This window comes from Enhydra lutris, unplaced genomic scaffold, assembly GCF_002288905.1.
Source record: "Enhydra lutris kenyoni isolate GAN:26980312 unplaced genomic scaffold, ASM228890v2 scaffoldscaffold45, whole genome shotgun sequence".
NCBI classification, from domain to species: domain Eukaryota; kingdom Metazoa; phylum Chordata; class Mammalia; order Carnivora; family Mustelidae; genus Enhydra; species Enhydra lutris.
In genome coordinates this window covers 7,075,661-7,098,338 of record NW_019154129.1, presented here as the reverse complement: position 1 = coordinate 7,098,338, position 22,678 = coordinate 7,075,661, and the positions used below count along the sequence as shown (strand labels likewise).

Genomic DNA, 22,678 nt, shown 5'->3' with positions numbered 1-22,678 from the left:
GGCACCAAGCTTCCGGGGGTGGTACTTCTTTGGCTGGGCAGCTTTGGGGTCAGAGGTCAGGTCGGGGTTCGAATCTAGGTGTGTGAATTTAGACCTCAGTTTCCTCAGTTGTAAAGTGGATATAGTGACAGCATCTACTCCCCATGATTGTTTTGAGGGTTGGGTAAGGGAATGCACATAAAACTGGAAGCATGTGCTAGTGCTCAATAAAGGGCAGTCGTTTAAAAAAATTTTTTTTCCCTGGGAGAGTTTAAGGAGGGGGCTATCAGAAATAGAGTTTTGGGGGAGGGCAGGTGGCCAACGTGGTCCTGGGAAGCGGGAGTGCACAGAATGGCCTTGCAGTCAGACCTGCATTCAGATCCTTGTTCTACCGCTTCATGGCTGTGTGACCTTGGACAAATTACCCCTTGAGCCTCTGTTTCCCCATCTGCAAATGGGGTTGATGTACACAGTGCAAAAACTCAATAATGTCATGCATGGAAAGAGATAGATCCAGGTCTCTTAACACAGTAGGTGGCTAATGGTGGAAGCAGTGTTTATCAGCTAGGTAAGGCCTTTCCTGACCACCATACCTAAAGTGCTTCCCCACTTCAATTCCTTTCCGCCTGATCTTTTTCTGGATTTCATTCAATGCATATCTCCACTATCTGCATTTAGCCTGTTTGTTTTCACTCCTTTTCTGTGTGCTTCTAAACTGGTACTTCCAGGAGAGCAGAAACTGCTTTTTCCACTCACAGCTGCATTTCCAGCATCTAGCGCTGGGCCTGCGCACAGTAGGAGCTCAGTGGGTACCGAAAGAGTGGGGAAAAAAGTGAGTGAATTGGGAACAGATGCAGAGCATGCTGACAAACCTAGGATTTTTGGGTGGGGGGGTGGTGGAAAAGAGACTTTTGTGGAGGAAATGACTGAAGGGAGGAAAATCTAGTGTGTGTGTTGGGGGGGTAGTCGGATGGGGAGCAGGCATTCCTTTGGTGGTAAGAAATAGTCTGGTTTCCAAAGGGAGCTCCCAAGATTACTAATGGGAAGGAAAAAGGATGGGCATGTTGAGCAGGAGCAGTAGAAGGAAGACTGGGGCCCAGGGAAAGGATTGGTGGGAGGGAAATTAGATGGGGTTTCTCATTTGGCAAGGGGTCATGGTGTTGTGCCTCTCAGCTATGTCTTTTCTAGCACGGAGCAGGAGCTTCATAAATGTCTGTGGGTCTCAAAGAGTTGGAGGGGTATAGGAGGGATCAGTATGTAGTAAGGAATGGTATTGGAGGGGTGATGAAAGAGGACACAGGGAGGAGAAGGCAGAGGACAGGATGGGGTGTTTCGGGAGGTCAGGAATCTTAAATGGGAGGGCAGCCAGACTGGAAAGGGAGAGGCAGAAGGATTTCAGGAATTTAGAGAGTGGGTGGATGTGGCTGAGAAGGGGAGGATGGTTGTTTAAAGGAGGCTGGGCCTCCTGCTAACGTCCAGGCACCTGCAGGCTTTCACCTGTCTCTGCCTGCCTCCAGCACTTGTAAAGTACTTTAATCATTATTGAATGCATTTTTTTGGTGCCAGGTACTTACTGAGGACTTCCTGTGTGTTATTTCCTTTAGTCCTCACAAGTCTATGAGTTATGGGAACTGTTATTGTTTTCCATTTTATAGGAGTGGAAACTAAGGTTCAAAGAGGTTAAGTCACTTGCCACAAGGTGACAACAACTGAAACGGGCCAAGCCAGGGTCTGACTTCAGTGCTCGTACCCACTGCACTGTCTTTCTGAGAGAAACTGCCTCCTAAGTCAGTTTGGGAAGACTTTCAACTTGGTTGAGTCTCTCTGCCCGATGGGACATTTTTACCCACCAGCCAGCCAGGGAATGGTAAAGGTCCTTAGAGTCCTTTGAAGTATCTGGGAACTGCCCGGGCTCATTGTTTAGGTTAAAAGACCATTGGGTGCTTTTGGAAACCCGAGCTGCCTGTGTTGGAGCTGCCTGTCCTGGATCAGGCGGATCAGCTTTAATCCACATTACAGTCTAAGGAACCTAGCAATTTGCAGACGGCTGTGGGGCTTAGAAGATCCCAAAATGACTTGGAAAATATGCCATAAACACCTAGTGCTCACCCCAGCGCTTGTGATGTCCTTCATTTGGCTCTGACGGTTAGCATCTTGGGTCTTGGGTACAGAACAGCTCATTCCCTGAGGGAGTTCACAGGCTGGTGCGCGAGACAGCCATAAAGCCAGTGACTGTACAGCGTGACAAGTGCTGGGATCGCTGTAGGTTCAGGATTCTGTAGGAACCCTTGGAAGCCTTCTGGGGAAGGCCATGCCAGAGCAGAGGCTTTGAGCGCAGAGCCATCATGTGGGGCTGCAGGAAGTGGGAGGGGCCCCTGGGGTTTGTGGAGTATTGAGGTAAGGCTGGAGATAGAATGTAGCTTGGGCTTCATCTGACATGAAGGGTGACCAACCATCACGGGGTGCCTGGGACAGAAGGATTTCCCAGGACATGGGACTTTCAGTGCTAAAACTGGAAAGTCCTGGTCACCCTAATAGATTCTTGGCTTGACCTAGGGCACTGTGGGTGGAGAGGAAAGAATGAGATAAATAAAAGAATTTAGAGTTGAAAAAAAAAAAGGTGTTTTTTTTTTTTTTTGACATGCAAAGCATCTAAGAACCCTCCCCGTTTTAAAAATAGACCTTATTTTTAAGAACAGTTTGAGATTTAAAGAAAAATGGAGAAGATAATACAGAGAGCGGGAATTGCTTTCGAACCACATTATTCTTCCTAACATTCTCAGCTTTCAAACTGGAAAGGAACCTTTCTGTTAGACAGGGTTGTACTTTTGCTAAATAATGGGAAACTACGTGCCTGTGGTCCTTGTGTGCTGAATCGAGTCAGGGATTCAGTGGAGACAGACTGAGATGGTGAGAGGTTCTTGGCTACATGTCAGTGGTGGTTTATTGCCCAGACTAGTGGCAAGGCCGTGACATTGACTAACAAACGCCCACCAACAAGCAGAACCTTTACTGATGGAGTTGTGTGATTGCTTCTGAAAGATCACCTTTAGCAGGAACTGTTAGTCCGCAGACCGGTAGAATCACCTTTGTGTGTGGGTCAAGATTCTTGGTTGCAAGTGACTGAAACCTGGCTGGAATTGCTTTCTGCCCCAAATGGAATGATTGGCTCCTGTCCCTAAGCAGTCTGTCTTAGCTAAGCCATGGCCAAGTCCCGGTGTTCAGACAGAGCTGTCAGCACCTGTGTCTTTCAAGTTCTTGTCTCCGCTTTCTTCTGTGTTGGTGCATTCTCAGCGGGCTCCAGACTTATATCGAATCAGTCTAGCAATCCGTGGGGGAAAAGGGAGCTTCCTTTCTAAATACTGTCCAGAAGCGAGTACAGTTGGACCAACCTGGGATCTCTTGCCCGACCCTGAGCTAGTCACTGTGGCCAGGGGCATGGCGGGCTCTCATTGACCCTTGCCTGGAACCAGGGTGGCATCAGCTCCTCCCAAGCTAGTGGACAGAGAATGAGAGAAAGAGGTGGTTTCCTCTGGGAAAATCCGGGTTTCTTACCCAAAGAGAAGGGGAATGTGTGTCTAGCAGGCAGATGCTCACCTGTTCACACTTTAGTCAACTTTTGCCTAAGATAGCACTGGTTATTTTTAAGGGTACAGTATTGCCAGATGGATTTTTGGGGGATATCATGTTCACCATATCACTTATAATGAGTCCGAGGCACCCATTATGTCAAGTCCAAGTTCTTCCAGGCCTTCTGAGTCTGAGTACTCTAGACTCTGCTGTCATCCACCTGGTTTTAGAGGACAGGTGAGGACCCTCTAATGCAGGCTAGGGAGTCAGGAGCATCCTTGTCAGGCACACACCCATTTAAAGGGAGGTCTAAAGGATGAGAGGTGTGCCAGACTGTAGGGGGGTGGTTGAAAGGGAGGGTTCTGTAGGCAGAGGAAACTGTGAGAGGCCTGAAGGAGAGAGAGAGGCCTGAAGGAGAGAGAGAGACTCAGGTCGTTCAGCGAGGGGGTGCATGTGGAGGGAAGGGAAAGTGTAGACCCCACAGCAGATTGGTGAGGCAGGAGACGTCACAGACACCTCTCCTTTAATCACAGTAAGGAGTTTGGACATCAGGCTGGAAACAGTGGGCAGCCGTTGAAGGTGGTTTTTGTTTTGTTTTGTTTTTTTAAACTGGAGTGCTGTGGTCCAGCCGAAGTTTGGAGGGTGGGTTGGGGGAGGGTCCGGCAGGAGGTGGACATCCAGTTGGACTGCTGCCACCTTCTGGGAAGTGAGGGCGGCCGCCCTCCCTAATCCAGGGGTTCACCAAGATGGGCCTCCTGTCTCGCTCTCTGTGACACATACCTCACACGCCCGTCTCCCTGCATCATTTCTCTCTCCACTTGAGCTGCCCTCCTCTTGCTGCCCATCCAAATGCCCACTGTATCACGGAAGTACCAGTTCTTCCATAAAAATTGCCCTGGTCACTTCAGCCAGCAGGAAGCTCTGCTGTCGTCTCTCATGTCACTTCTTCTTGTTCCCACGCTCCCACTCAGTTAACCCATTGTCACGTACAGTCTTCCTGTCACCAGAGGTAGACCAGCTGTTAGATGCTCTGGGCTTTTCTAGCTTTATCCCAACCGTGAGTTAGAGCCCCAGGAAGCTGCCCAGGGTTCCTCAGGCTTGTCCTGTTGCTATCAGAAGTGGTCTTACTTGAGCATATGTTGTCTCTGCCAATTTGAGCGTAAGCTTCCTAAGGACAGAGAGCTGGGTGGCTGGTTCACCTGGGAATTGTCAGATGCTGGCACAGGGCCTGGCACACCATATGTGTGTTTCAGTAACTATTTGTCACAGGATGAACGAAAGGGGCAAGTTCTGGCCAGGCTTTTCTTAACGACAGCCTGCTCTGGCCGGTTTGGTCCCAGCGTCCACACTGAAGCTGTGACTTTGTGTAGAGTGCCTACACCCCTGTGTGGTTGTCGTCATCCCAAATCACAGACCCGGTCTCACTGGCTGGCCCAGTTTGACATCTTTCTGGGGTGATTCATCAGAAGCACTGCCTGTCACACCTGTCCCCAATCCTCTGGTCTCCTTGCGCCCCATGTGGAGCTTCTCCTTGTCCTGCTGGCCAGAGGGCCGGGCACTGACCACGTGTGGTTCCCAAGGCATGGAGTGGATGCTCAGACTGAACACACAAAGGCTCTGTGTCCCTCTGTCCCCTCGACATTGTTAATTTGGGATGTGTGCTTTTTGGGGGAGTGGACCTTTAGTTTCCTTAGGCCTCTGCCACTCCACTCACCCTTCCGCACACTTTAGCTTGCTAAAGTTTAAGTTTCAGGATCTTCCGGTCGGAGCACCCTAAGACGCATATTATGGTGCAGGGTCATAAAACTTGTATGAACTTCGTGTGTCTGTCTCAGAAGTGGACATAATGATTATTGACTGTAATGGTTTAACCTGTGAAATAAGGGACTCTTGAGAGAGCAGGGTCTGTGGGGGCAGAATTTATTTACAGTCCATCGTCCTTGGCGAGAAGCCGCTGGTCTGTTGGTTGTCCACTGGCAACAGGCTATGGTTTTCTCTCCAGGCATTTCAGACTCTTTGGCTTATCGCTCAAGGAAGAGTTGGTGCGTGTGCTGGGGTCTGATACTGAAACCCTACATTCTTCAGAGCTTGTGCTGGAGATAAGAGGATGTTGCCTGTTTTCTGAAGAAATAGAGTAAGGGTCAGTTATAAGGACTGACTTTAAGATCGGATGTGTATTTTCATGCCTTTTTGGTTCGTTATTTATCTGCTTGGTTTCCTTGCATGCTAGGCATTCATTCATAACTTCATGTAAATGTTTGGCTAATAATAGTGTTTACTTGGCTGTTTGCATTTCCTATCCTATCTTGGTTATAAGCAAGGGGTGTGGAGTCCGACTGCCTGGGTCCTCTGCATCGGGACTCCGGGCAGATCCTAGCCTCCCAGAACCTCAGCTCCCCGGGGCTATTTTAAGGGTTTGCTGAGTGAATACATCTAGAGCACTCAGAAGAGGGCCTAGCTGCAACGGTTTTGAGGATGATAAAAATGTGTACACACAGAGTTTGAGAGAAAAATGTTTTCATTGTACCGGTGATCCTTGTAAGAGAAAACTCTGGCCTTCTGCCCTTGGAAACTTATCTGACATAGGGACACAGCCTTGCACACCAAGGGGGCCACGGTAATGTTGTTGATCTTCTAAACAAGGAGGAATCCTCACGTCCAGCACAAGAGTTACCTTGTGCTTGTCCTGTCAACTGTGTAGCAATTACAGATGCTTGCAAATGGTTGTCAGTAACAGAAGCGCTTTTATTACTGGAACATGGAACATGAACACGGAACTTGGGGTGGGAAAGATGGGCGGCGAAATGGACCTACAGCAAAATCTCAACAGCGTGAATACCCACCGCAAAGGACGAGACCCAAGGAAATACATCACATTCCATCAGTGCTCATCTCTGGGCAGTGGCATAATTGGCATTTCTGTTTTGTTGTTGAAGCAGCCGACCTTCCTCAAATGAGTGTCGCCCTCAAAACCAGAAAGTTATTAAACTATATTAATATCTCTAGGTAGTTGAATTACTTGATCTTCCAAAGCTCTGGAAATGGATACATTAAAATATTAAACCTTAATCCGTTTAGCTCCCCCCCTTTCCCCCAGTACATTGAAGCAAACATGTATTGAGTACCTCTTCTTTCTTTCTAAAACATTACCTTAAACGGTGTTCTAGGGCATTGTGGGCCTGAAAAGATGGGCAGAGGGCACGAACAATCATCATAGAAATTTGGAGGTTGAGGGGCGCCTGGGTGGCTCAGAGGGTTAAGCCTCTGCCTTCAGCTCAGGTCATGATCTCAGGGTCCTGGGATCGAGCCCCGTATCGGGCTCTCTGCTCAGCGGGGAGCCTGCTTCCCACCCTGCTTCTCTGGCTGCCTGCTTCTCTGCCTACTTGTGACCTCTCTCTCTGTTAAATAAATAAAATCTTTAAAAAAAAAAAAGAAATTTGGAGGTTGAGATGTGGTGGGTATTTGCATCTACCAACAGCAAACATTTAGAAAATGAGTATTTCGGATTCTACGATTTACAACAGCATCAAAAAAACAATCAGTTACCTACAAATAAATCTAGTGAAAGATGTGCCAGACCCTATCCAGCCAACACTGAAAGAAATGTAAATGTCATGTTACCTTATTGTAAAGATGTCAGTTCTCTCTATATTTAGCTAGAGATTTAGGGCAATCTTAAAAGAAATCTTAGCACGTATTTTTGTGGAAGTTGAGAAGGTGATTTTAACATTCATATGGAACTGTAAAGGGCCAGGAATAGCCAATATAATAATGAGAAAACAGAGGGGGAAAAGTTGGAGGACTTCCATTATCACACAGCAGGATTTCTCATAAATCTGCAATAATCAGTGTGAGATCAGGAGAAAGGTACATGATCATTGGAACTAGAGCATTCAGAAAGAGTTTCCACACGTGCAGTCATCGAGAAATGACAGAGGTGACATTAGAGTGCATTGGAGAATTCAGGACCTTCTCATTTAAATGATGCCGAATCAAGCAGATTTCCATATGGAGAAAGTGAATTTTGGCCAGTGTCTTACACCATACACAGAAAAGTCAGTTCTAGATGTATGCTAAGTCAAAATTGCAAGGTGAAACAGACTTCACAGTAACAGGTGCTTGCTACCCTGCTGTCTGTCTCCTGCTCCCGTGACCAGGGCTGGAGAACTGCCCCATCCTCTGGCTCATCGCAGGACCCCTGGCCCCCAGCTTCTGAGATTTGTAAGGAATAAATCTTCTGACTCTCCTTCCTTTGCATGGGTGTATTGAAACTACACGTTTGATCAAAACGACCCCGTGGGTTTCACTTCTCTGTGTTCTCTGAGGTGGGAGCACCCGTATGAAGGGAGCTACCTCCTGCCCCCGTGTGGGTGGCTGGTGCGTCTTCATTCACCTGCATATCCTTAGTTCAGCACAACTGCCCCACTTCTCAACACAGGCATCCATCCCCAAGAGATGCCAGGAGTTAGAAGTCAGGGCTGGTCCTAAAGACTTTTTTTTTTTTTTTTAAGATTATTTATTTGACAGACAGAAATCACAAGTAGGCAGAGAGGCAGGCAGAGAGAGAGGAGGAAGCAGCTTCCCTGCTGAGCAGAGAGCCCCATGTGGGACTCAATCCCATGACCCTGAGATCATGACCTGAGCCAAAGGCAGAGGCTTAACCCACTGAGCCACCCAGGTGCCCCTGGTCCTAAAGACTTTTAAGCCCTCCTATCCCTCTTTCAGGGAGCCGGGGGTGTCTTCCGAGCCATAAAAGCCACGGCCTCTCCCACTGGGCCAGGAATGTGTTAGTGGGGTGCTGTAGATGCCATCATCTCCCCAGAAGGAAATGCTGGAGCGGGGAGGATCTGCCCTCCCCCTACCCTCACCCCCGAGCTGCCAACGATGCCTGTCCAGCAGGGTAGGGGGCACACTGTGGGTGACATGCCGAGTGCCACTGACGGCCATGGGGTGAGTGAATGCAGCGATGCTGAAACCTTAGTGGGAGCTGGTTCAGAATGCAGACTTGGGGCCCTGCGCCCAGGCGTCAGCTTCGGTGGGTGCATCTGGGGTGGGGAGTTAGAATCCGCAACTGAAAGGGGGATTCTAATGCAGGGGATCCTTGGAGCACAATTCGGGGAAAACTCCGCTCTTTGAACTTCTTGGGGAAAATGCATGGGAGGGGAGGTGGAGGTAGAGATTTACCAGTGGGTCCTCCTGTAATTCATCCAGGGTGCCTCGGTGCTGTGGAGGCACCTTTACACGGGGAGCTGGCCTCCATGCCCGCGTGCAGCCCTGCTGGTGGATTTGGACACAGGTCCTGGAGATTTCTGTATTTGGAGAGCTGTTCCAGTTACTGTGTTGAAAGGTGCATGAATCTTTGATTCAATCATTAAGTGACTCATTGTTCTGTCTTTAAAATATAACAAAGAGCAACAATTTCAAAACAATTTTAAAACCCACCCCCCCAAAGCAGATTAGGCCTTACTGTGCCATCTGCAAGGTTCTGCTTCTTTATACCCTACCCATTTTTAGAGATTTTCGATGGTAGGATCCTATCTAGTCCCCTGCCTTGCTCTCATCAGCCCCACCTCCGAAGTGAAGGTAGCCATCAAACAAGTCAGAAGGCAACTCCTCTCGAGTCAGTGCCTCTTGGTGTCCCCCTTTTCCTCCCAAACCACGACAGCTGAAGTCAGTCTGTGGGCCCTGGAGATGCTGTCTTCTTATTTTATTATTTTTAATTGTTTCTTCAAGTTTTTCTTTAAATTCCAGTTGGTTAACAGTGTAATTAGTTTCAGGTGTAGAATTTAGCAATTGTGTTCATACCCTGTGTCACCCCTCCCCCTCCACCGCCGACCACCTCCCTTCTGGTAACCAGCAGTGTGTTTTCTAAAGTCAAGTGTGTGTTTCTTGGTTTGCCTCTCTTTTTTTCCCCGGTTTGTTTTGTTTTTTAAATTCCATCTAGGAGTGAATTCCTATGGTGTTTGTCTTTCTCTGACTGACCTAGTTCACTTAGTGTTATACTCTCTAGCTTCATCCACATCAGATACAAAAATATTGAAGGGAGCGGGCGCCTGGCTGGCACAGTCGGTGAGATTCTTGATCTCAGGGTTGTGTGTTCGAACCCCATGTTGGTGTAGAGATGACTTAAACATAAAATCTTAAAAAAAAAAAAAAAAAGAAGGGACGACCCTGAGGGAGGGGCGGTAGCGCCTTTGGGAGCCGGGGTGTCCGCATCCTCTAGTCTCCTTGGAAGGGATACATGCACCCCGAGATTTAGGGCAGCATTATCAACAACAGGCCGATTATGGAAAAGAGCCCAGGTGCCCATCACTAGATGAATGGTGTATAGACACAGTGGAACAGGACTGCGCCATAGAAAAGAGGGAAGCCTTGCCATTTTATAAGGACGCTCTTAAAGCTGTGCGGTTGGTACTCCCGGGGCATCTGGCCAGACTCTAGTCCCCACACCGCCCAGGATGGGCCTCAATGATTCTTCCGGTTGCCCTGACACCGGTAGAGCCTGGAGGGTGGGACTGGGTACACCTGCCTCTACCCCAGCAGCAGGCACAGGTCTGGAGCAGCAGAGGCCTCCCAGGAGCATTTGGGTGGGGGAGGCTCCGTGCTGTAGCCTCCCAGACCCACCTCATAGTGGGTATCCGGCAGGGGAGGTCAGTGCCTTGAACTGCAGGTAACCCACTCTGTTTGAGCTGTGAGTTCTGATGGCATTCCAAGGGTTGTCTTTTTCTTTTCTTTTTTTTTTAAGATTTTATTTGTGACAGAGAGACACAGCAAGAGAGGGAACACAAGCAGGGGGAGCTGGAGAGGGAGAAGCAGGCGTCCCGCTGAGCAGGGAGCCGGATGCAGGGCTTGATCCCAGGACCCTGGGATCATGCCCTGAGCTGAAGACAGACACTTAACGACTGAGCCACCCCAGATGCCCTGTGATTTTTTTTTTTTAAAGACTTACTTACTTAGAGAGAGACACTGTTGGCATGCGTGGTGAGGGGTAGGACAGAGGGAGGGTTAGAGTCTTAAGCAGACTCCTTGCTGAGCACAGAGCGGGGAGATCATGACCTCCACTGAAACCCAGACTGAGATGCTTAACTGACTGCCCCACCTGGTGGTGGTGGTGGTGCTGTTGCTGCTACTGCTGCTGCTTTTTTTTATTTTAGGATTTGGGAGAGGGAGAGTGCGCACGCAAGCAGGGGAGGAGCAGAGGGAGAGGGCCAGACTCCGAACTAAGCACGGAGCCCAACATGGGGTTCAATCCCACAGCCCTGAGATCATGACCTGAGTGAAAATCAGGAGTTGGAGGCTTAACCGACTGAGCCCCCCAGGCACCCCCCAAGGATCGTCTTGATTGTACGCGATCTTTGCCCCAACAACCGGCTTTGCGATCTCCTCTCCCTAATCTGAGCCTCTGTCTCTCTAAACCTCCGCGTCAGCCTGGCTGAGGGTTTTATACGTGATGCTCAGCCTGGGCCATGTGTCTCCAGTGGCTGCTCCAGCATTAGAGAGTCCTGATGGTTCTGTGTCTCCGGGTGGGCTCCAGTAGCCCACTTTATCCAACCGTCTAGGTGATTGTCTCGCACACTGACGCTTGAGGATGGCCGTCTTCAAGAGCTCGATGATTCTCTCACATCTGTTTGGGTCAGCGTGTGTCTGGTTAACATTTCCCAACGTTGTCTGCCATTTTTTTTTTTTTTTTTTTTTGGGTGGCGAGTTGATTCTCCTCCGGGTGAGAGTTGGGCTAACCACATCCGAAAAAGCACAGCCAAATTATCCCCAAAATGTCACTAGTAGTCATTGAGCCTGGCATGTTTTTCATTCGGTAATCCTTAATTTTCTTTGCTTTTTTTTCAGGTATCTGTATCATGTCTTGACCAAAAACACCACAGTCACAGAACAGAACCGGAACCTACTAGTGGAGACCATCCGTTCCATCACTGAGATCCTGATCTGGGGAGATCAAAATGACAGCTCTGTATTTGAGTAAGGGTTTCCCATGTTTCTCATTTTTTGCCTCTGCTTCCTTTGAATATTTTCCCAAATGTATGCCATGAGTCATTGCCGATGACGTCAGGATTTGACACCCGTTTGGGTCTTGTGCAGATTTCTATCTATATCTGTATAGAAAATGTCCTTGAAACACTGGAGAAACGTAAGTGGACAGTGGGAACCTCAGGGAAATGAGTGTCCCAAAATCTGAAAACATGATGGATAATTTTCTCAATAGTATCCGACAGTCTTCCCAAGGGAAGGAGAAAAGTTAGCTTCTAAGTGAACTGGAGGGACCTTGCCCTGGAGAGACACAAAGAGCTCATCTTTATTGTGTTTACTTGCTGGGCCCAGTGCTGAGCTGTCCATGAGATAATCTAAATCTCCCCACTGCCCCCAGGGTGGGGGCCCTCGTGTCCTGAGTATCACCATTTCTGCTCAGGGTTGCACACTGGTAAGCCATGAAGGGGCTTCTCCTCATTCGTATACTTCCTCGATGAGCAGTCGTAGGCCAGCCTTGGTTTCCTAATTTTTTTTTTTTTAAGATTTTATTTATTTATTTGATAGACAGAGATTACAAGTAGGCAGAGAGGCAGGCAGAGAGAGAGGAGGAAGCAGGCTCCCCGCTGAGCGGAGAGCCTGATGCAGGGCTCGATCCCAGGAACCTGAGACCATGACCTTGAGCCGAAGGCAGAGGCTTAACCCACTGAGCCACCCAGGCATCCGTCCTCATTTTTTTAAAGGGGGGAGGAGCAGAGAGAGAATCTTAAGCAGGCTCTACGCCCAGGGTGAAGTCCGAACACAGGGCTGGGTCTCACCATCCTGAGATGGTGACCTGAGCCGAAATCAAGAGTCAAATGCTCAACCGACTGAGCCCCCCAGGTGCCCCTCTGCATCTTCAGAGAGAAAGTTCCTGCCCAGTGCCCGGTACAGAGTAGGCAGTCAAGAATTGTTAGCCCATGATGATTTATAAAGAAATCTGCATTATGGGACAGTTCAAAAGCCAAGGCTGGAAGCTGTGGACTGCTGCCCCAGCATACCTGTCTCCATGTCTGAATACAGAGGGATCTGGGTTATGACAGCCACCAAACACAGATTTTATTTTTATATAAAATAATCTCAACTCTCAGTATTGAGGCCACTTAAAAAACCCGTTTAAAACAAATAAAGGTGTTCTGTCTCCCGCCTGGCTTCTTATTAGATATTCTGATTTTCCAGCTAGCTCTCTGTTTTCATCAGTAGGGTTATCTAAGATAAAGCTATTTTTGGGAAAAGCAAACCTGTGACACTGGCCTTTTCCCCAAAGGAAAACATGAGTAAGGAGGGAGGTGATGTCTGCAAATGCCACTGGCTTCCTTTGCGGATGCACAGGGCATTGATTGGTTGGTTGGTGTGTGTTTTGGAAATGTGAATGACCTTTGGGTTAAAGATTAGAAACCGTGTCCCCTTTGACTAGCGTGGACTTTCTGAGCCCATCTGTTGTCTCAGAAAAACTGCTGAGCCCAGCAATTCCTAAATGGCTCCCTGATAGGGTCCCCAGGAGAATTTCTTTTTCTTTTTTTTTTTGTTAAGATTTTATTTATTTATTTGACAGAGAGAGAGAGAGATCACAAGTAGGCAAATAGGCAGGCAGAGGGGGAGGGGGAAGCAGGCTCCCTGCTGAGCAGAGAGCCCCATGCGGGGCTGGATCCCAGGACCCTGAGATCATGACCTGAGCCGAGGCAGAGGTCGGGAGAGGCTTAACCCTCTGAGCCACCCAGGTGCCCCGAGAATTTATTTTTCATCCATTTCTTTATTTTAGAATAATTTTAGGTTTATAGGAAGGTCACAAGGATGGTACAGAAAGTTTTCAAACACCCCTCTCCCTGTCTTCCGCCACTGTCAATGTTTTATCTGACTGGGGTGCATTTGTGGAAGCAGAGAAGCCAGCCCTGATGTGTTCGTGCTAAGTAAACTCCAGACTCTATTTGGATTTTGCCAGTTTTCCCATGCAGATCCCCTTGCTGCTCTCGGAACACAACCCAGCCCCCACCGTGCATTTAGTTGTCACATCTGCCTGGCCTCTGCCGGCTGTGTCAAATTTTCAGTCTTGTTTTCTTGAGCTTGATGGTTTTGAGAAGTCCGGGTCAAGGGTCCTGTAGAAAGCTGCCTGCCCCCATCTGGGTTTCTGTGACGCCTTTCTCGGGATTAGCCAGGGGGGTCGTGGGGGAGAAGACCACACAGAGGGGCGGTGCGCTTCTCATCCCACAGTATCAACAGTCAAGATATCCCCCTGCTCTCTGGTGAGGTTAATCCGATCTCTTGCTTAAGGTGGTGTCCGGCCAGGTTTTTCTGCCTTAAAGCTACTCCTCTCCCCTTTCCCTGCACTGTTCTTTGAGAGAGAGTCACTCAGTTTAGCCCACCTGGGGGTGGGGGAATTTAGCTTTACCTTCTAGAAGGGGGTGGTGAGTATCTACATACATTATTTGAAATTCTTCTGCATGGAAGACTTGTCTCCTCTCCCTGTTTGTTTTTCTAGTCATTTACTTGTATTAATATGGGCTTGTGGATGTTTGTTCTATGCTTTGGACTGAAGTAGACTGTGGATCCAGTACTGTTATTAAACATTGTGTTACTAATACTAAATTACAATGCAATACTGTGGTAGACTTTGTGATCCCGTACTGTGCTATTTTTTGTGTTGTTCCAGGTCCGTCTCTGGGCACTTGGGGTTTGGGTCCTGTGTCCCTTGCCACACCCCATCCTTCTGGTTTTTTTGAGCACTTCCTTACTTTCCTGCACTCTAAGATGCGGCACGCTCCTCTTGTGTTTTCCGTGCCCCAGATCTAGAATTAGCCATTTTTCCAAGGAACCCCTCCCTCCTCTAGGGAGTTTTTAAAAATCCAGGCTCCTGGATTTCGCACTAGACCTGCAGAATCTGCCCATGTGGGCCAGATCTCGATACAGACATTTTAACAAGTTCCCAGGTTGGCCATGGTGCCACAGTGAGCTTGCTGGGGTGTGCTTGCGAGTCACTGATTTCTTCAGCCTGGAGCAAAGGAAGACAAAATAGGTCAAATGATAGCCATGTTCTGGAGGGTCAGTGTGCATGGCTTTTGTAGGTAGGCAGGCTCCCAGAATCAGAATTGGAAAAGGTTTGTGTTCGTGTTTTTCTGGTTTGCTTATTCGATTACCTTTTCATGAATTCAAACAGAAGTTATGCAGCACTGAGCGAGAGCCAGGCCCATGATCCTGCCACCGTGGAGCTGACAGCCGAGGGGAGAGAGACCCCCCCCCCCTGCCCCGGAACCAAGTGACAGACACTCATCACTGCAGGGACCTGTTCCGAGTCACCGAGATGAGCAGATACCTGGTCTTAGCTGGCACACTGAGAACACATAACTAGAAAACACCATTTTCTGCCTTTTAAGAAAGGCATCAGGGGTTCTGTCTCCATTGCAAGACTGAAAGAGCCAGCACGTACCCCCAAAAGTCCATGTCCCCAGGCTGCTTGTGGACAGATGTCCTGTCTAGAACAAGAGAGGCAGAAGCTGACCTGGGGGCTGGACAGCCCCTTCAATCCCTTCCAGTTCTTTCCCCCCAGATTTGGAAACTCTTATTAGCATTGTCTTGAGTCTTTGTAGGTAATTCTAGGTGGTGCTGTTTAACATGCAAAGATAGGAAAGTAAAGGAAAGAGACCTAGTAAGAAAAACTAAGAAAAGAGAATATTGGATGGGAAAAGCGGCCTGGCGGGTTTCTCAGCTCAAGTAGGTAACTGCGTCATCATTTAGCACGTAGAGATCTTCCCCTTTCTGCTTCCGCGGATCAGTGCTGTGCTCTCATTGCAGGGAGAGAGTGCAAGAGCCCGCCTTTAGCTATGGGGGATGATGGTATCCGCTGGGAAGCTGGGGCCTTGCAGATGCCTCTGTGGGTCAGGGGCGGTCCGCACCCCTGTGCTGCTCATGTGGTCAGCAGATGATGTGTATTTGCACGTGTGAAAGCAGATCACTGACGCCTTCCTGTTCTCTCCCCAGCTTCTTCCTGGAGAAGAACATGTTTGTTTTCTTCCTGAACATCCTGCGGCAGAAGTCAGGCCGCTATGTGTGCGTTCAGCTGCTGCAGACCCTGAACATCCTCTTCGAGAATATCAGTCACGAGACCTCCCTGTGTAAGGACAATGCTTGGCCCTTGCCCTCCCCCCACTGAGCTGTGGCAGCGTGGAGCCCGGCGTGGATGTTGCCTTTGCGTGTCTGTGCTTCCTGTCTGTATCTGTGTGCTTGGGCTCCTGTAACAAAATGTCCTAGACTGGGGGCCGAGACCACGGAAACTGACTTTGTCAGAGTTCCTGAGGTTTGAAGTCCAAGATCTAGGTGCCATCAGGGGCGGTGTCTGGTGAGGCCTTTCTTTCCTGGTCTGTAGATGACTGTCGGCCACCTTGTTTCTGGTGTGGCCTATCTTTTCGTGTGTGTGCATGGGGAGAAAGTTCTGGTGTCTTTTCCTCTTCTTAGAAGGACAGGAGTCTTTGATCAGGGGCGCATCCTAGGACCTTGTTTAACCTTAATTACCTCCTTAAGGCCGCTCTCTAAATACACTCACAGCAGCAGGGCTTCCCAGCGTGAATGGTTATATCGTGCAATTTGGTCCATAACACTGTTTATGCCTGCCTGCTGCCAGACCGTGACGGGCTGCGGGGACTCCCCTCTGCTCTGGGATTCTGGGCTGTTCGCATTTTTCTTTATAATTTGCTGGGGTCGCTGAATCATTAGCCAATGGAGTAAGCTCTAGAAGAAGCAGGGCAAGGAAGAATGGCCCAGGGGTGTGCAAGGGGTGGGCTTTGGCAGCTCACCTGCCTGGGGGGCAAGGATGCGGCTCCTGAGTGACTTCTCTGCCCTCACCAAGCCTGAGCTCTTTATCTGAAACAGCCGCCCTGCGAGGCAGGTGCTGTCCACTTAGTGCCCAGGGAGTTCCATTCCATAGCCCGTGGGGACCGCTCTAGCCAGGCCAGAATCCAGAAGGGCCTTCAGCCCAGCTGAGGTAGTTCAGTGGTCCATAGCTGGGCGCAGTTGTGCCCCCGGAGGGCATTGGTCAGTGCCTGTGGACATTCTCGGTTGTGGTGGGGGGGTGCTGTTGGCATCTGGTGGGTAGAGCCCAGGGGTGCTGCTGAACATCAAACAACGCACAGGACAGCCCCCCACAGTAAAGGATTATCTAGCCCCCCGATGTCAGCAGAGCCAGGGGCAAGAAACCTGGTTAGCTCCTTTTCCTCGCCGCTTGACCTCAGCTTTATTACTCCAAAACGACTACGCAGGTCCCAGGCCCTGCTTGCCGGGAGCAGGGAAAAGAAGACAAGTGACTGAATGTCTGTGTCAAAGGCAGGCTCTAGGTCCCTAGGTTTAGAAAAATTTCTGGGGGGTGGAAGGAGGTAGAGATGGAGGTAGGGGTAGAGATGGCCGCATTCCCCCTCAGGAGGAAGCAGGGAGAGGCAGGGAAGGGCTGTGCACGGCGGCTCTGGGAGCGGCCACTAGGTGGCGCTGCCGTCCCAGGAGTCCGCTCACACTTCCCGACAAACGCGAGTTGACACGTTCGAGTTGACTCACTCTCCCTAAGTGGTTTCCCTTGTTAACAACTTTTGTTACCCTGGATATGAATTGTGTGCGGTTTCTGAAAACTCCGAGCGGGGAAGACCCAGCTCAGGGGTGCAGGCCCTGGACTCCAACCCACCAGGTCCCAGGCCCTGCTCTGCCACATCGGCCTTGCATGTGCTCCAGGGGTGGACTCTCGGCTCTCAGCTGCAGCTTCTGCTTCTGTGAAGTGGAGATGATCTTCGTATCTGGGGAACGTGGTGGTGTGAGGGTTCGGCGTGACAGTGGCTGTGCAGAACGGAGCCTGGGGTCTGGCGGGTGGAGGCGTCCACTTGAGCTGCTTTTTTTTTTTTTTTTAAATATTTATTTATCTGACAGTGAGAGATCACAAATAGGCAGAGGCAGGCAGAGAGAGAGGGGGAGGTAGGTTCCCTGCTGAGCAGAGAGCCTGATGTGGACTTGATCCCAGGACCCTGGGATCATGACCTGAGCTGAAGGCCGAGGCTTTAACCCACTGAGCCACCCAGGCACCCCTCGAGCTGCTTTTATCGTGAAATCCAGCGTTCCCCCAAATGTCTGTTCTTGGGTAACCCTGTCTCAGCCCAGCTAGCCTCGGTAGTTGGGACGGTAGGAAATGCTGGAGTTTCTGGATCACATGGCTCTTCTTGAATTAGGACTGGAAAAGGGGGCCGTGCTGTAAGAAACGCAGGCACACGCCGCTGTCTTTAGGGAGGACTCACCAGAGCACTTTCCTAAACCCTGTGGAAGCGGCACACATCACCTCCTTTTACAGAACTTCGATCTGGGGCGGGTGAGGAGGACACGTGACTTTGGCTTTTATTTTTATCTTCCAGTCATAGGAAGAAAACGTCCTCATTCTAAAACAACAAAAAAATCAAACGGTACAAGAATATAGAAAACAAAAGTTCCACCGAGCGTCTCCCTCACGGTTCAGTGGACACAGAGCTTTTTGCCATTTGTTTTCCGTTTTCCCGACTTGCTGCTGTATCTTAGATTTTCGTGCAGCCCGTTCCCGTGCCCCCACCTAGTGGGGCTCCCCGGCTGTGTCTTGCTGAGCCCTGCATTCTTCAACCTGCCCACGGGCCTCAAGGTGGTTTCCAGGTTTTCATTATTACCAGCAGCCATTTCATGAGTGCACCTGTCGCCTGTCGATTTTGGTGACCTAAGTCACAGAGGGCCCAAGGGACTGAGATTACTTAGAGACTCCTGGATTGAGAAAAGGATACCACAGAAAGTCGGCCACCCAGGGAGGGGTAGACGAAAAATCCCAGCCCAATAATAGAGGCACCTCGGCTGTCCCGACGGTGGCCCTCACCACCCCACAGAGTCATCGTGTGGAGGCCCTGGAAAAGTCCCCGCCGGGGAATGATGGGAGTGTGCGGCTTTTCCAACTCGAGTGCAGCCCAGAGGCTCGTGGTTGTAGTTTGAAGCTGCCAGCAGCAGCATCTGTGTCTCTGGTGGCTCGGAAGCCACCAACCGGTCACAGTGGGGCTCCCCGTGACATCACCGTAGTCCGTCCTCCTGCCAGCTCATTCATCCCCAGCCACAGCCAGAAGGACAGAACAGGGAAGAAGGGCTCTAGGCCTCAGCATCACCTGGGCTACTTGTTACAAGCTAGGAGTCTAGGCGGGTAGGTTGTGGACTGTGCAAACAATAGAACACTTCGTAGCCAAATGGAGGAAAGGAGTGAATTAGTGCCCTGCTGCGTGAGGCAATGCGGGTACCTCTCAGATGTGACTGGTGAGAGCGGCCAGACATGAGAAGCTTGTCTGTGATGGTCTGTGATTATGAAGCTGTAGAACTGGCGACACGCGTCTGTGTGATCCGAGTCAAACCAGGGCTTGTGGGCAGGGGGAGGGGATTGGCTGGCCGATCAGGGGGCTTCTGCGGAGCTAGACACTTGTTCTCTCTGATCTGGATGGTCCTTACGTGGTGTATATGTTTGCAGAAGTTCATCAAGCTGGACACCTAAGATTTGTACTGTGTAAATGTGTGTGTGTGTGTATACCTATATATACACATACATATACATATTTATTTATGTGTGTATATATACACAGACTGTATTTATATACATAAAAGTACCCAGGTACTTGGATTTAAGGTTCACCTCTCTGTACGTTCCCGCACATATCCAGCTGTACATGTAAGAGTTGTGATACGTGTAGTGCATTTTTAAACAGTTACGTCAGTTAAGATTCTCAGGACCCCCCAGCCCAGATCCACTGCCTCCTCTCTTAGAGCCCCATGATTTGCCTCAGGGGCAGTTTGCCTCTGTCAGAATCAGGAGGTACTGAAAACCGTGCTAAGACGACAGACTGCAGGGCCTGTCTGTAAAGCCAGGAACACCCAGCGTGCTTTCCCGAAGGCAGTGGCTTTCCTGAGGGCTGGCTCTGAGGACGACCCAGCGGTGGGCCCTGTTGGCCCCTCTCACCACGCCAGGCTCCTGGAAGGCTCCTCGGGGTACGTTTAGTGCTGTCAGCCTTTTGAGCTGTACTTTGGTTTAGGTTGGGTACCTCCTTGGGACCAAGTAACGGTCTGTTTCCTGTCCCCCCTGAGAGCAAGCGTGCTCAGTCCTGGGGGCTGGAGGGCCCATGGTGGAAATTGGGAGCCTCCGCCGGTAGCACTACAAGGAATGGTGACAGCTGCCATCACGGTGTGCTTGCTTTGTGCCCCTCGCTGTCCTTAGTGCTCCGTCTTCTTTAACTCTCATAGCAGACCAAGGAGAAGGTACTGTTACTCCTGTTTTTAGATAAGGGGACTGGAGAGTGGGGTGGGTGAGTGGCTTTTCCAGGGTCACCGGCTAGGAAGTGGCAGGGGTAGCGTGGATCTAAGTCCCCTTCAAACGCGAGGCCTCTGAAATACGAGTGACCCCCCGTTTTTTGGGTAAAGATTTTATTTATTTGAGAGAGAGAGCACGAGCTTGAACGTAAGCGGGGAGGAGAGGGAGAAGCAGGTTCCCCACTAAGCAGGGAGCCCCATGCAGGGCTCGATCCCAGGACCCTGGGATCACAATCTGAGCCAAAGGCAGAGGCATTACTGACTGAGCCACCCAGGCGCCCCATGAGCGGAGCTCCTTAGCATGCGGAGCGTACTGAGTCCACCACAGAGATCTGAGTCAGGGCACGGGGCTGGAGCCCAAGATGCCTGTGTCTGACGAGCTCCAGGTGATGCTGGGCCGCGGGTCAGTAGCCAGGCTCCCAGCCACCGAGCTGCACCGCTTTAACCCTGTGTGCCTGCAGATTTGGTTGTCGATCCCATTCTGTCTTTAACCATGGGGGGCAGCGAAGGTGGGACGGTGCAGAGCTCACGGGCTGGCAGTCCACAGTAGGTGGAGCAGCGCCCGCTTTGCAGGGTGGCTGGGGAGGACTCAGAGGCTTGTTTGGAAAGGACCTAAGGCCGGGATCACGAACTACAGGCCCCTAGGTTGCAGCCTGCCGTCCGGCATGAAAAACTAGCTGGTCTCGTGGCCGCCATTGCAGTCGGGATGCAGCCTTCAGATGTCTTCCAGCTTCCCTCGCATAGCTGGAGGCTCCCCCGGTGCTGGGCCTGCATTTCTGCAGGGGCTGGGGATTTGGGGGGGGGGGGTGGCCGTTCTGTAGTTGGCTCCTATACTTTAGGCCCTCACCACCCAATCTTCATTATTGGGCCCCATTATGTATGACATTGACACACGCTTTGACCTAGCACCTGACTTGCAATCCCAGCTCTGGGACTAACGGTCTGTGTGACCTCTGCAAAGTTAATCAGCCTCTGAATTTTTTTTTTAACTTCTCTGCAAAATGGGGAGAACGAGACCTGCTGGGCTGGATCGGATCTTTGTGGTGACCATGTAAAGCCCTGAGCCTGGTCCTGGGCGTGTGGGAGGGATTCTGCATCAAGTGGCTTTTAGGGAATCACCTTGCTGTATGGGGAGAAAAAAGTCCCATAGCCCTTTGTAGCATTCAGGGATGGCAGTGTGACTCTTGCTGCCAACATGGGGCAACTTTTCATCAAATACAGTGTTTTCCCCTCATCTGTGGGTGGTTTGTGAAAATGCCCACACGTCTTCCCTACCCCCAGCTCTATGTTGAACTTCGTCACCAAGGAAAAAAGTGTTCTGAGGTTTTTTCTGTTTGGTATAGGAGGGAGGGGTAGCCTGGGTCTTTCTCTCCCTTGGCTCTTGAACTTGCTTGAGGCTCCACCTAGCGACTCCCCGATTTCTGTGCTGCCTAAGGGTGAGGCTGGTCCCAGTGGCCTGTTAAAACCCCAGAGACCCAGAGGCTTGATGGCTTCGAGCACAGTCAGTCCTCTGTTAGCTCACTCTCTCCGCTGGGCTTTCCTCCGGCACGGATTAACCTGTTTTGCTTTGTGTTTTGTTTTTTTTCCCCCTCCCTCCAGATTATTTGCTCTCTAATAACTATGTAAATTCTATCATTGTCCATAAGTTTGATTTTTCTGATGAAGAGATTATGGCATATTATATATCATTCCTGAAAACACTTTCGTTAAAACTCAACAACCACACCGTCCATTTCTTTTACAATGAGGTAAGTGAGTTCCAGAAAGGTACCGTGCATTGGGGCGTCAAGCTAGCTGGTCAGAGTGGCACCTTTGGGCTGGGTGGCCTCATGTCTGTTTGACAAAGCACTTGTGTGCTCACCGTTACCTGATTTTCATAATGACACTGTTAGACCTTGACCTGCTTAAAAAAAAAAAAAAAAATTTTTTTTTTTTTTTAAATTTAAAAGTCACCTCTCTGTTTTGAATGTAAAAATCAGTTTATGCTACCCAAGGGCATTGCATTCTCGGCAGGGAGAAGTGCCTGAAAGTTAACTCGGGGTTGTGCTGCCCCATGGGAAAAACCGGCACTGTGGTCAGCCCCGGCTTTGCCACATCCCTGCTATGTGACCTCAGAGAGGTCTCCATCCTCTGAGCCTGAGTCTTCTCATCTGTGAAAGGAGATGATCATCTACACTTTGCAGGATTTTCCAGGGGTTGAATGAAATGAGATGATGTCTTCAAAGTCCCTAGTATGTACCAGACTCTTTAAAATCACACCGACTGCTGTCCTTCACAAGCTAACGTCCCTGGTATTCCTTGGGAGAATTACTAGCAATTTCAATAAATAAATTGTTGCTGTTTTCACAGTGAAAAGGAACTTGATAAGGTCCATTGATCTCACATACCAAAAGGTACTGATGCCGGCTCTCCTGGGGTTGGTTCATCCTGTGGCTCAACCACTTCATTGAGGACGCAGGCTGTTGATCTATCTGCCTGTTCTGCTGACCATACAGTTGGCAGCTGTCCTCAGGGGTGACCCCTCATGGCCTCAGGATGGCTGCAGCAGCTCCGAACATCACATACACACCACTGCCACAAGTCCTGAGGAGATCTCTTCCCTTCTTGTGTTCCTTTTTTTTTTTTTTTTTTTCTTAAAGAGGGAGAAGGCAGGTAGGGAGGCTTGTGTGGTTTTTTTGGTTTTATTTATTTATTTATTTATTTATTTATTTGACAGAGAGAGAGAGATCACAAGTAGGCAGAGAGGCAGGCAGAGAGAGAGGAGGAAGCAGGCTCCCTGCGGAGC

General features: G+C 49.9%; 1 protein-coding gene across 5 annotated transcripts in view; it reads left to right on the top strand.

Annotated features, from left to right (window-relative positions):
* Positions 1 to 22,678, top strand: part of LOC111155983 (C-type lectin domain containing 16A) — a 207,482-nt gene that overhangs the window by 450 nt on the left and 184,354 nt on the right. For all 5 annotated transcript variants that reach the window (XM_022516482.1, XM_022516484.1, XM_022516481.1 and 2 more), the window contains exons 2-4: positions 11,395 to 11,523; positions 15,544 to 15,677; positions 21,493 to 21,641. In XM_022516482.1, coding sequence (XP_022372190.1) covers positions 11,395 to 11,523; positions 15,544 to 15,677; positions 21,493 to 21,641 — 412 coding nt within the window. The remainder of the gene's footprint in view (positions 1 to 11,394; positions 11,524 to 15,543; positions 15,678 to 21,492; positions 21,642 to 22,678) is intronic.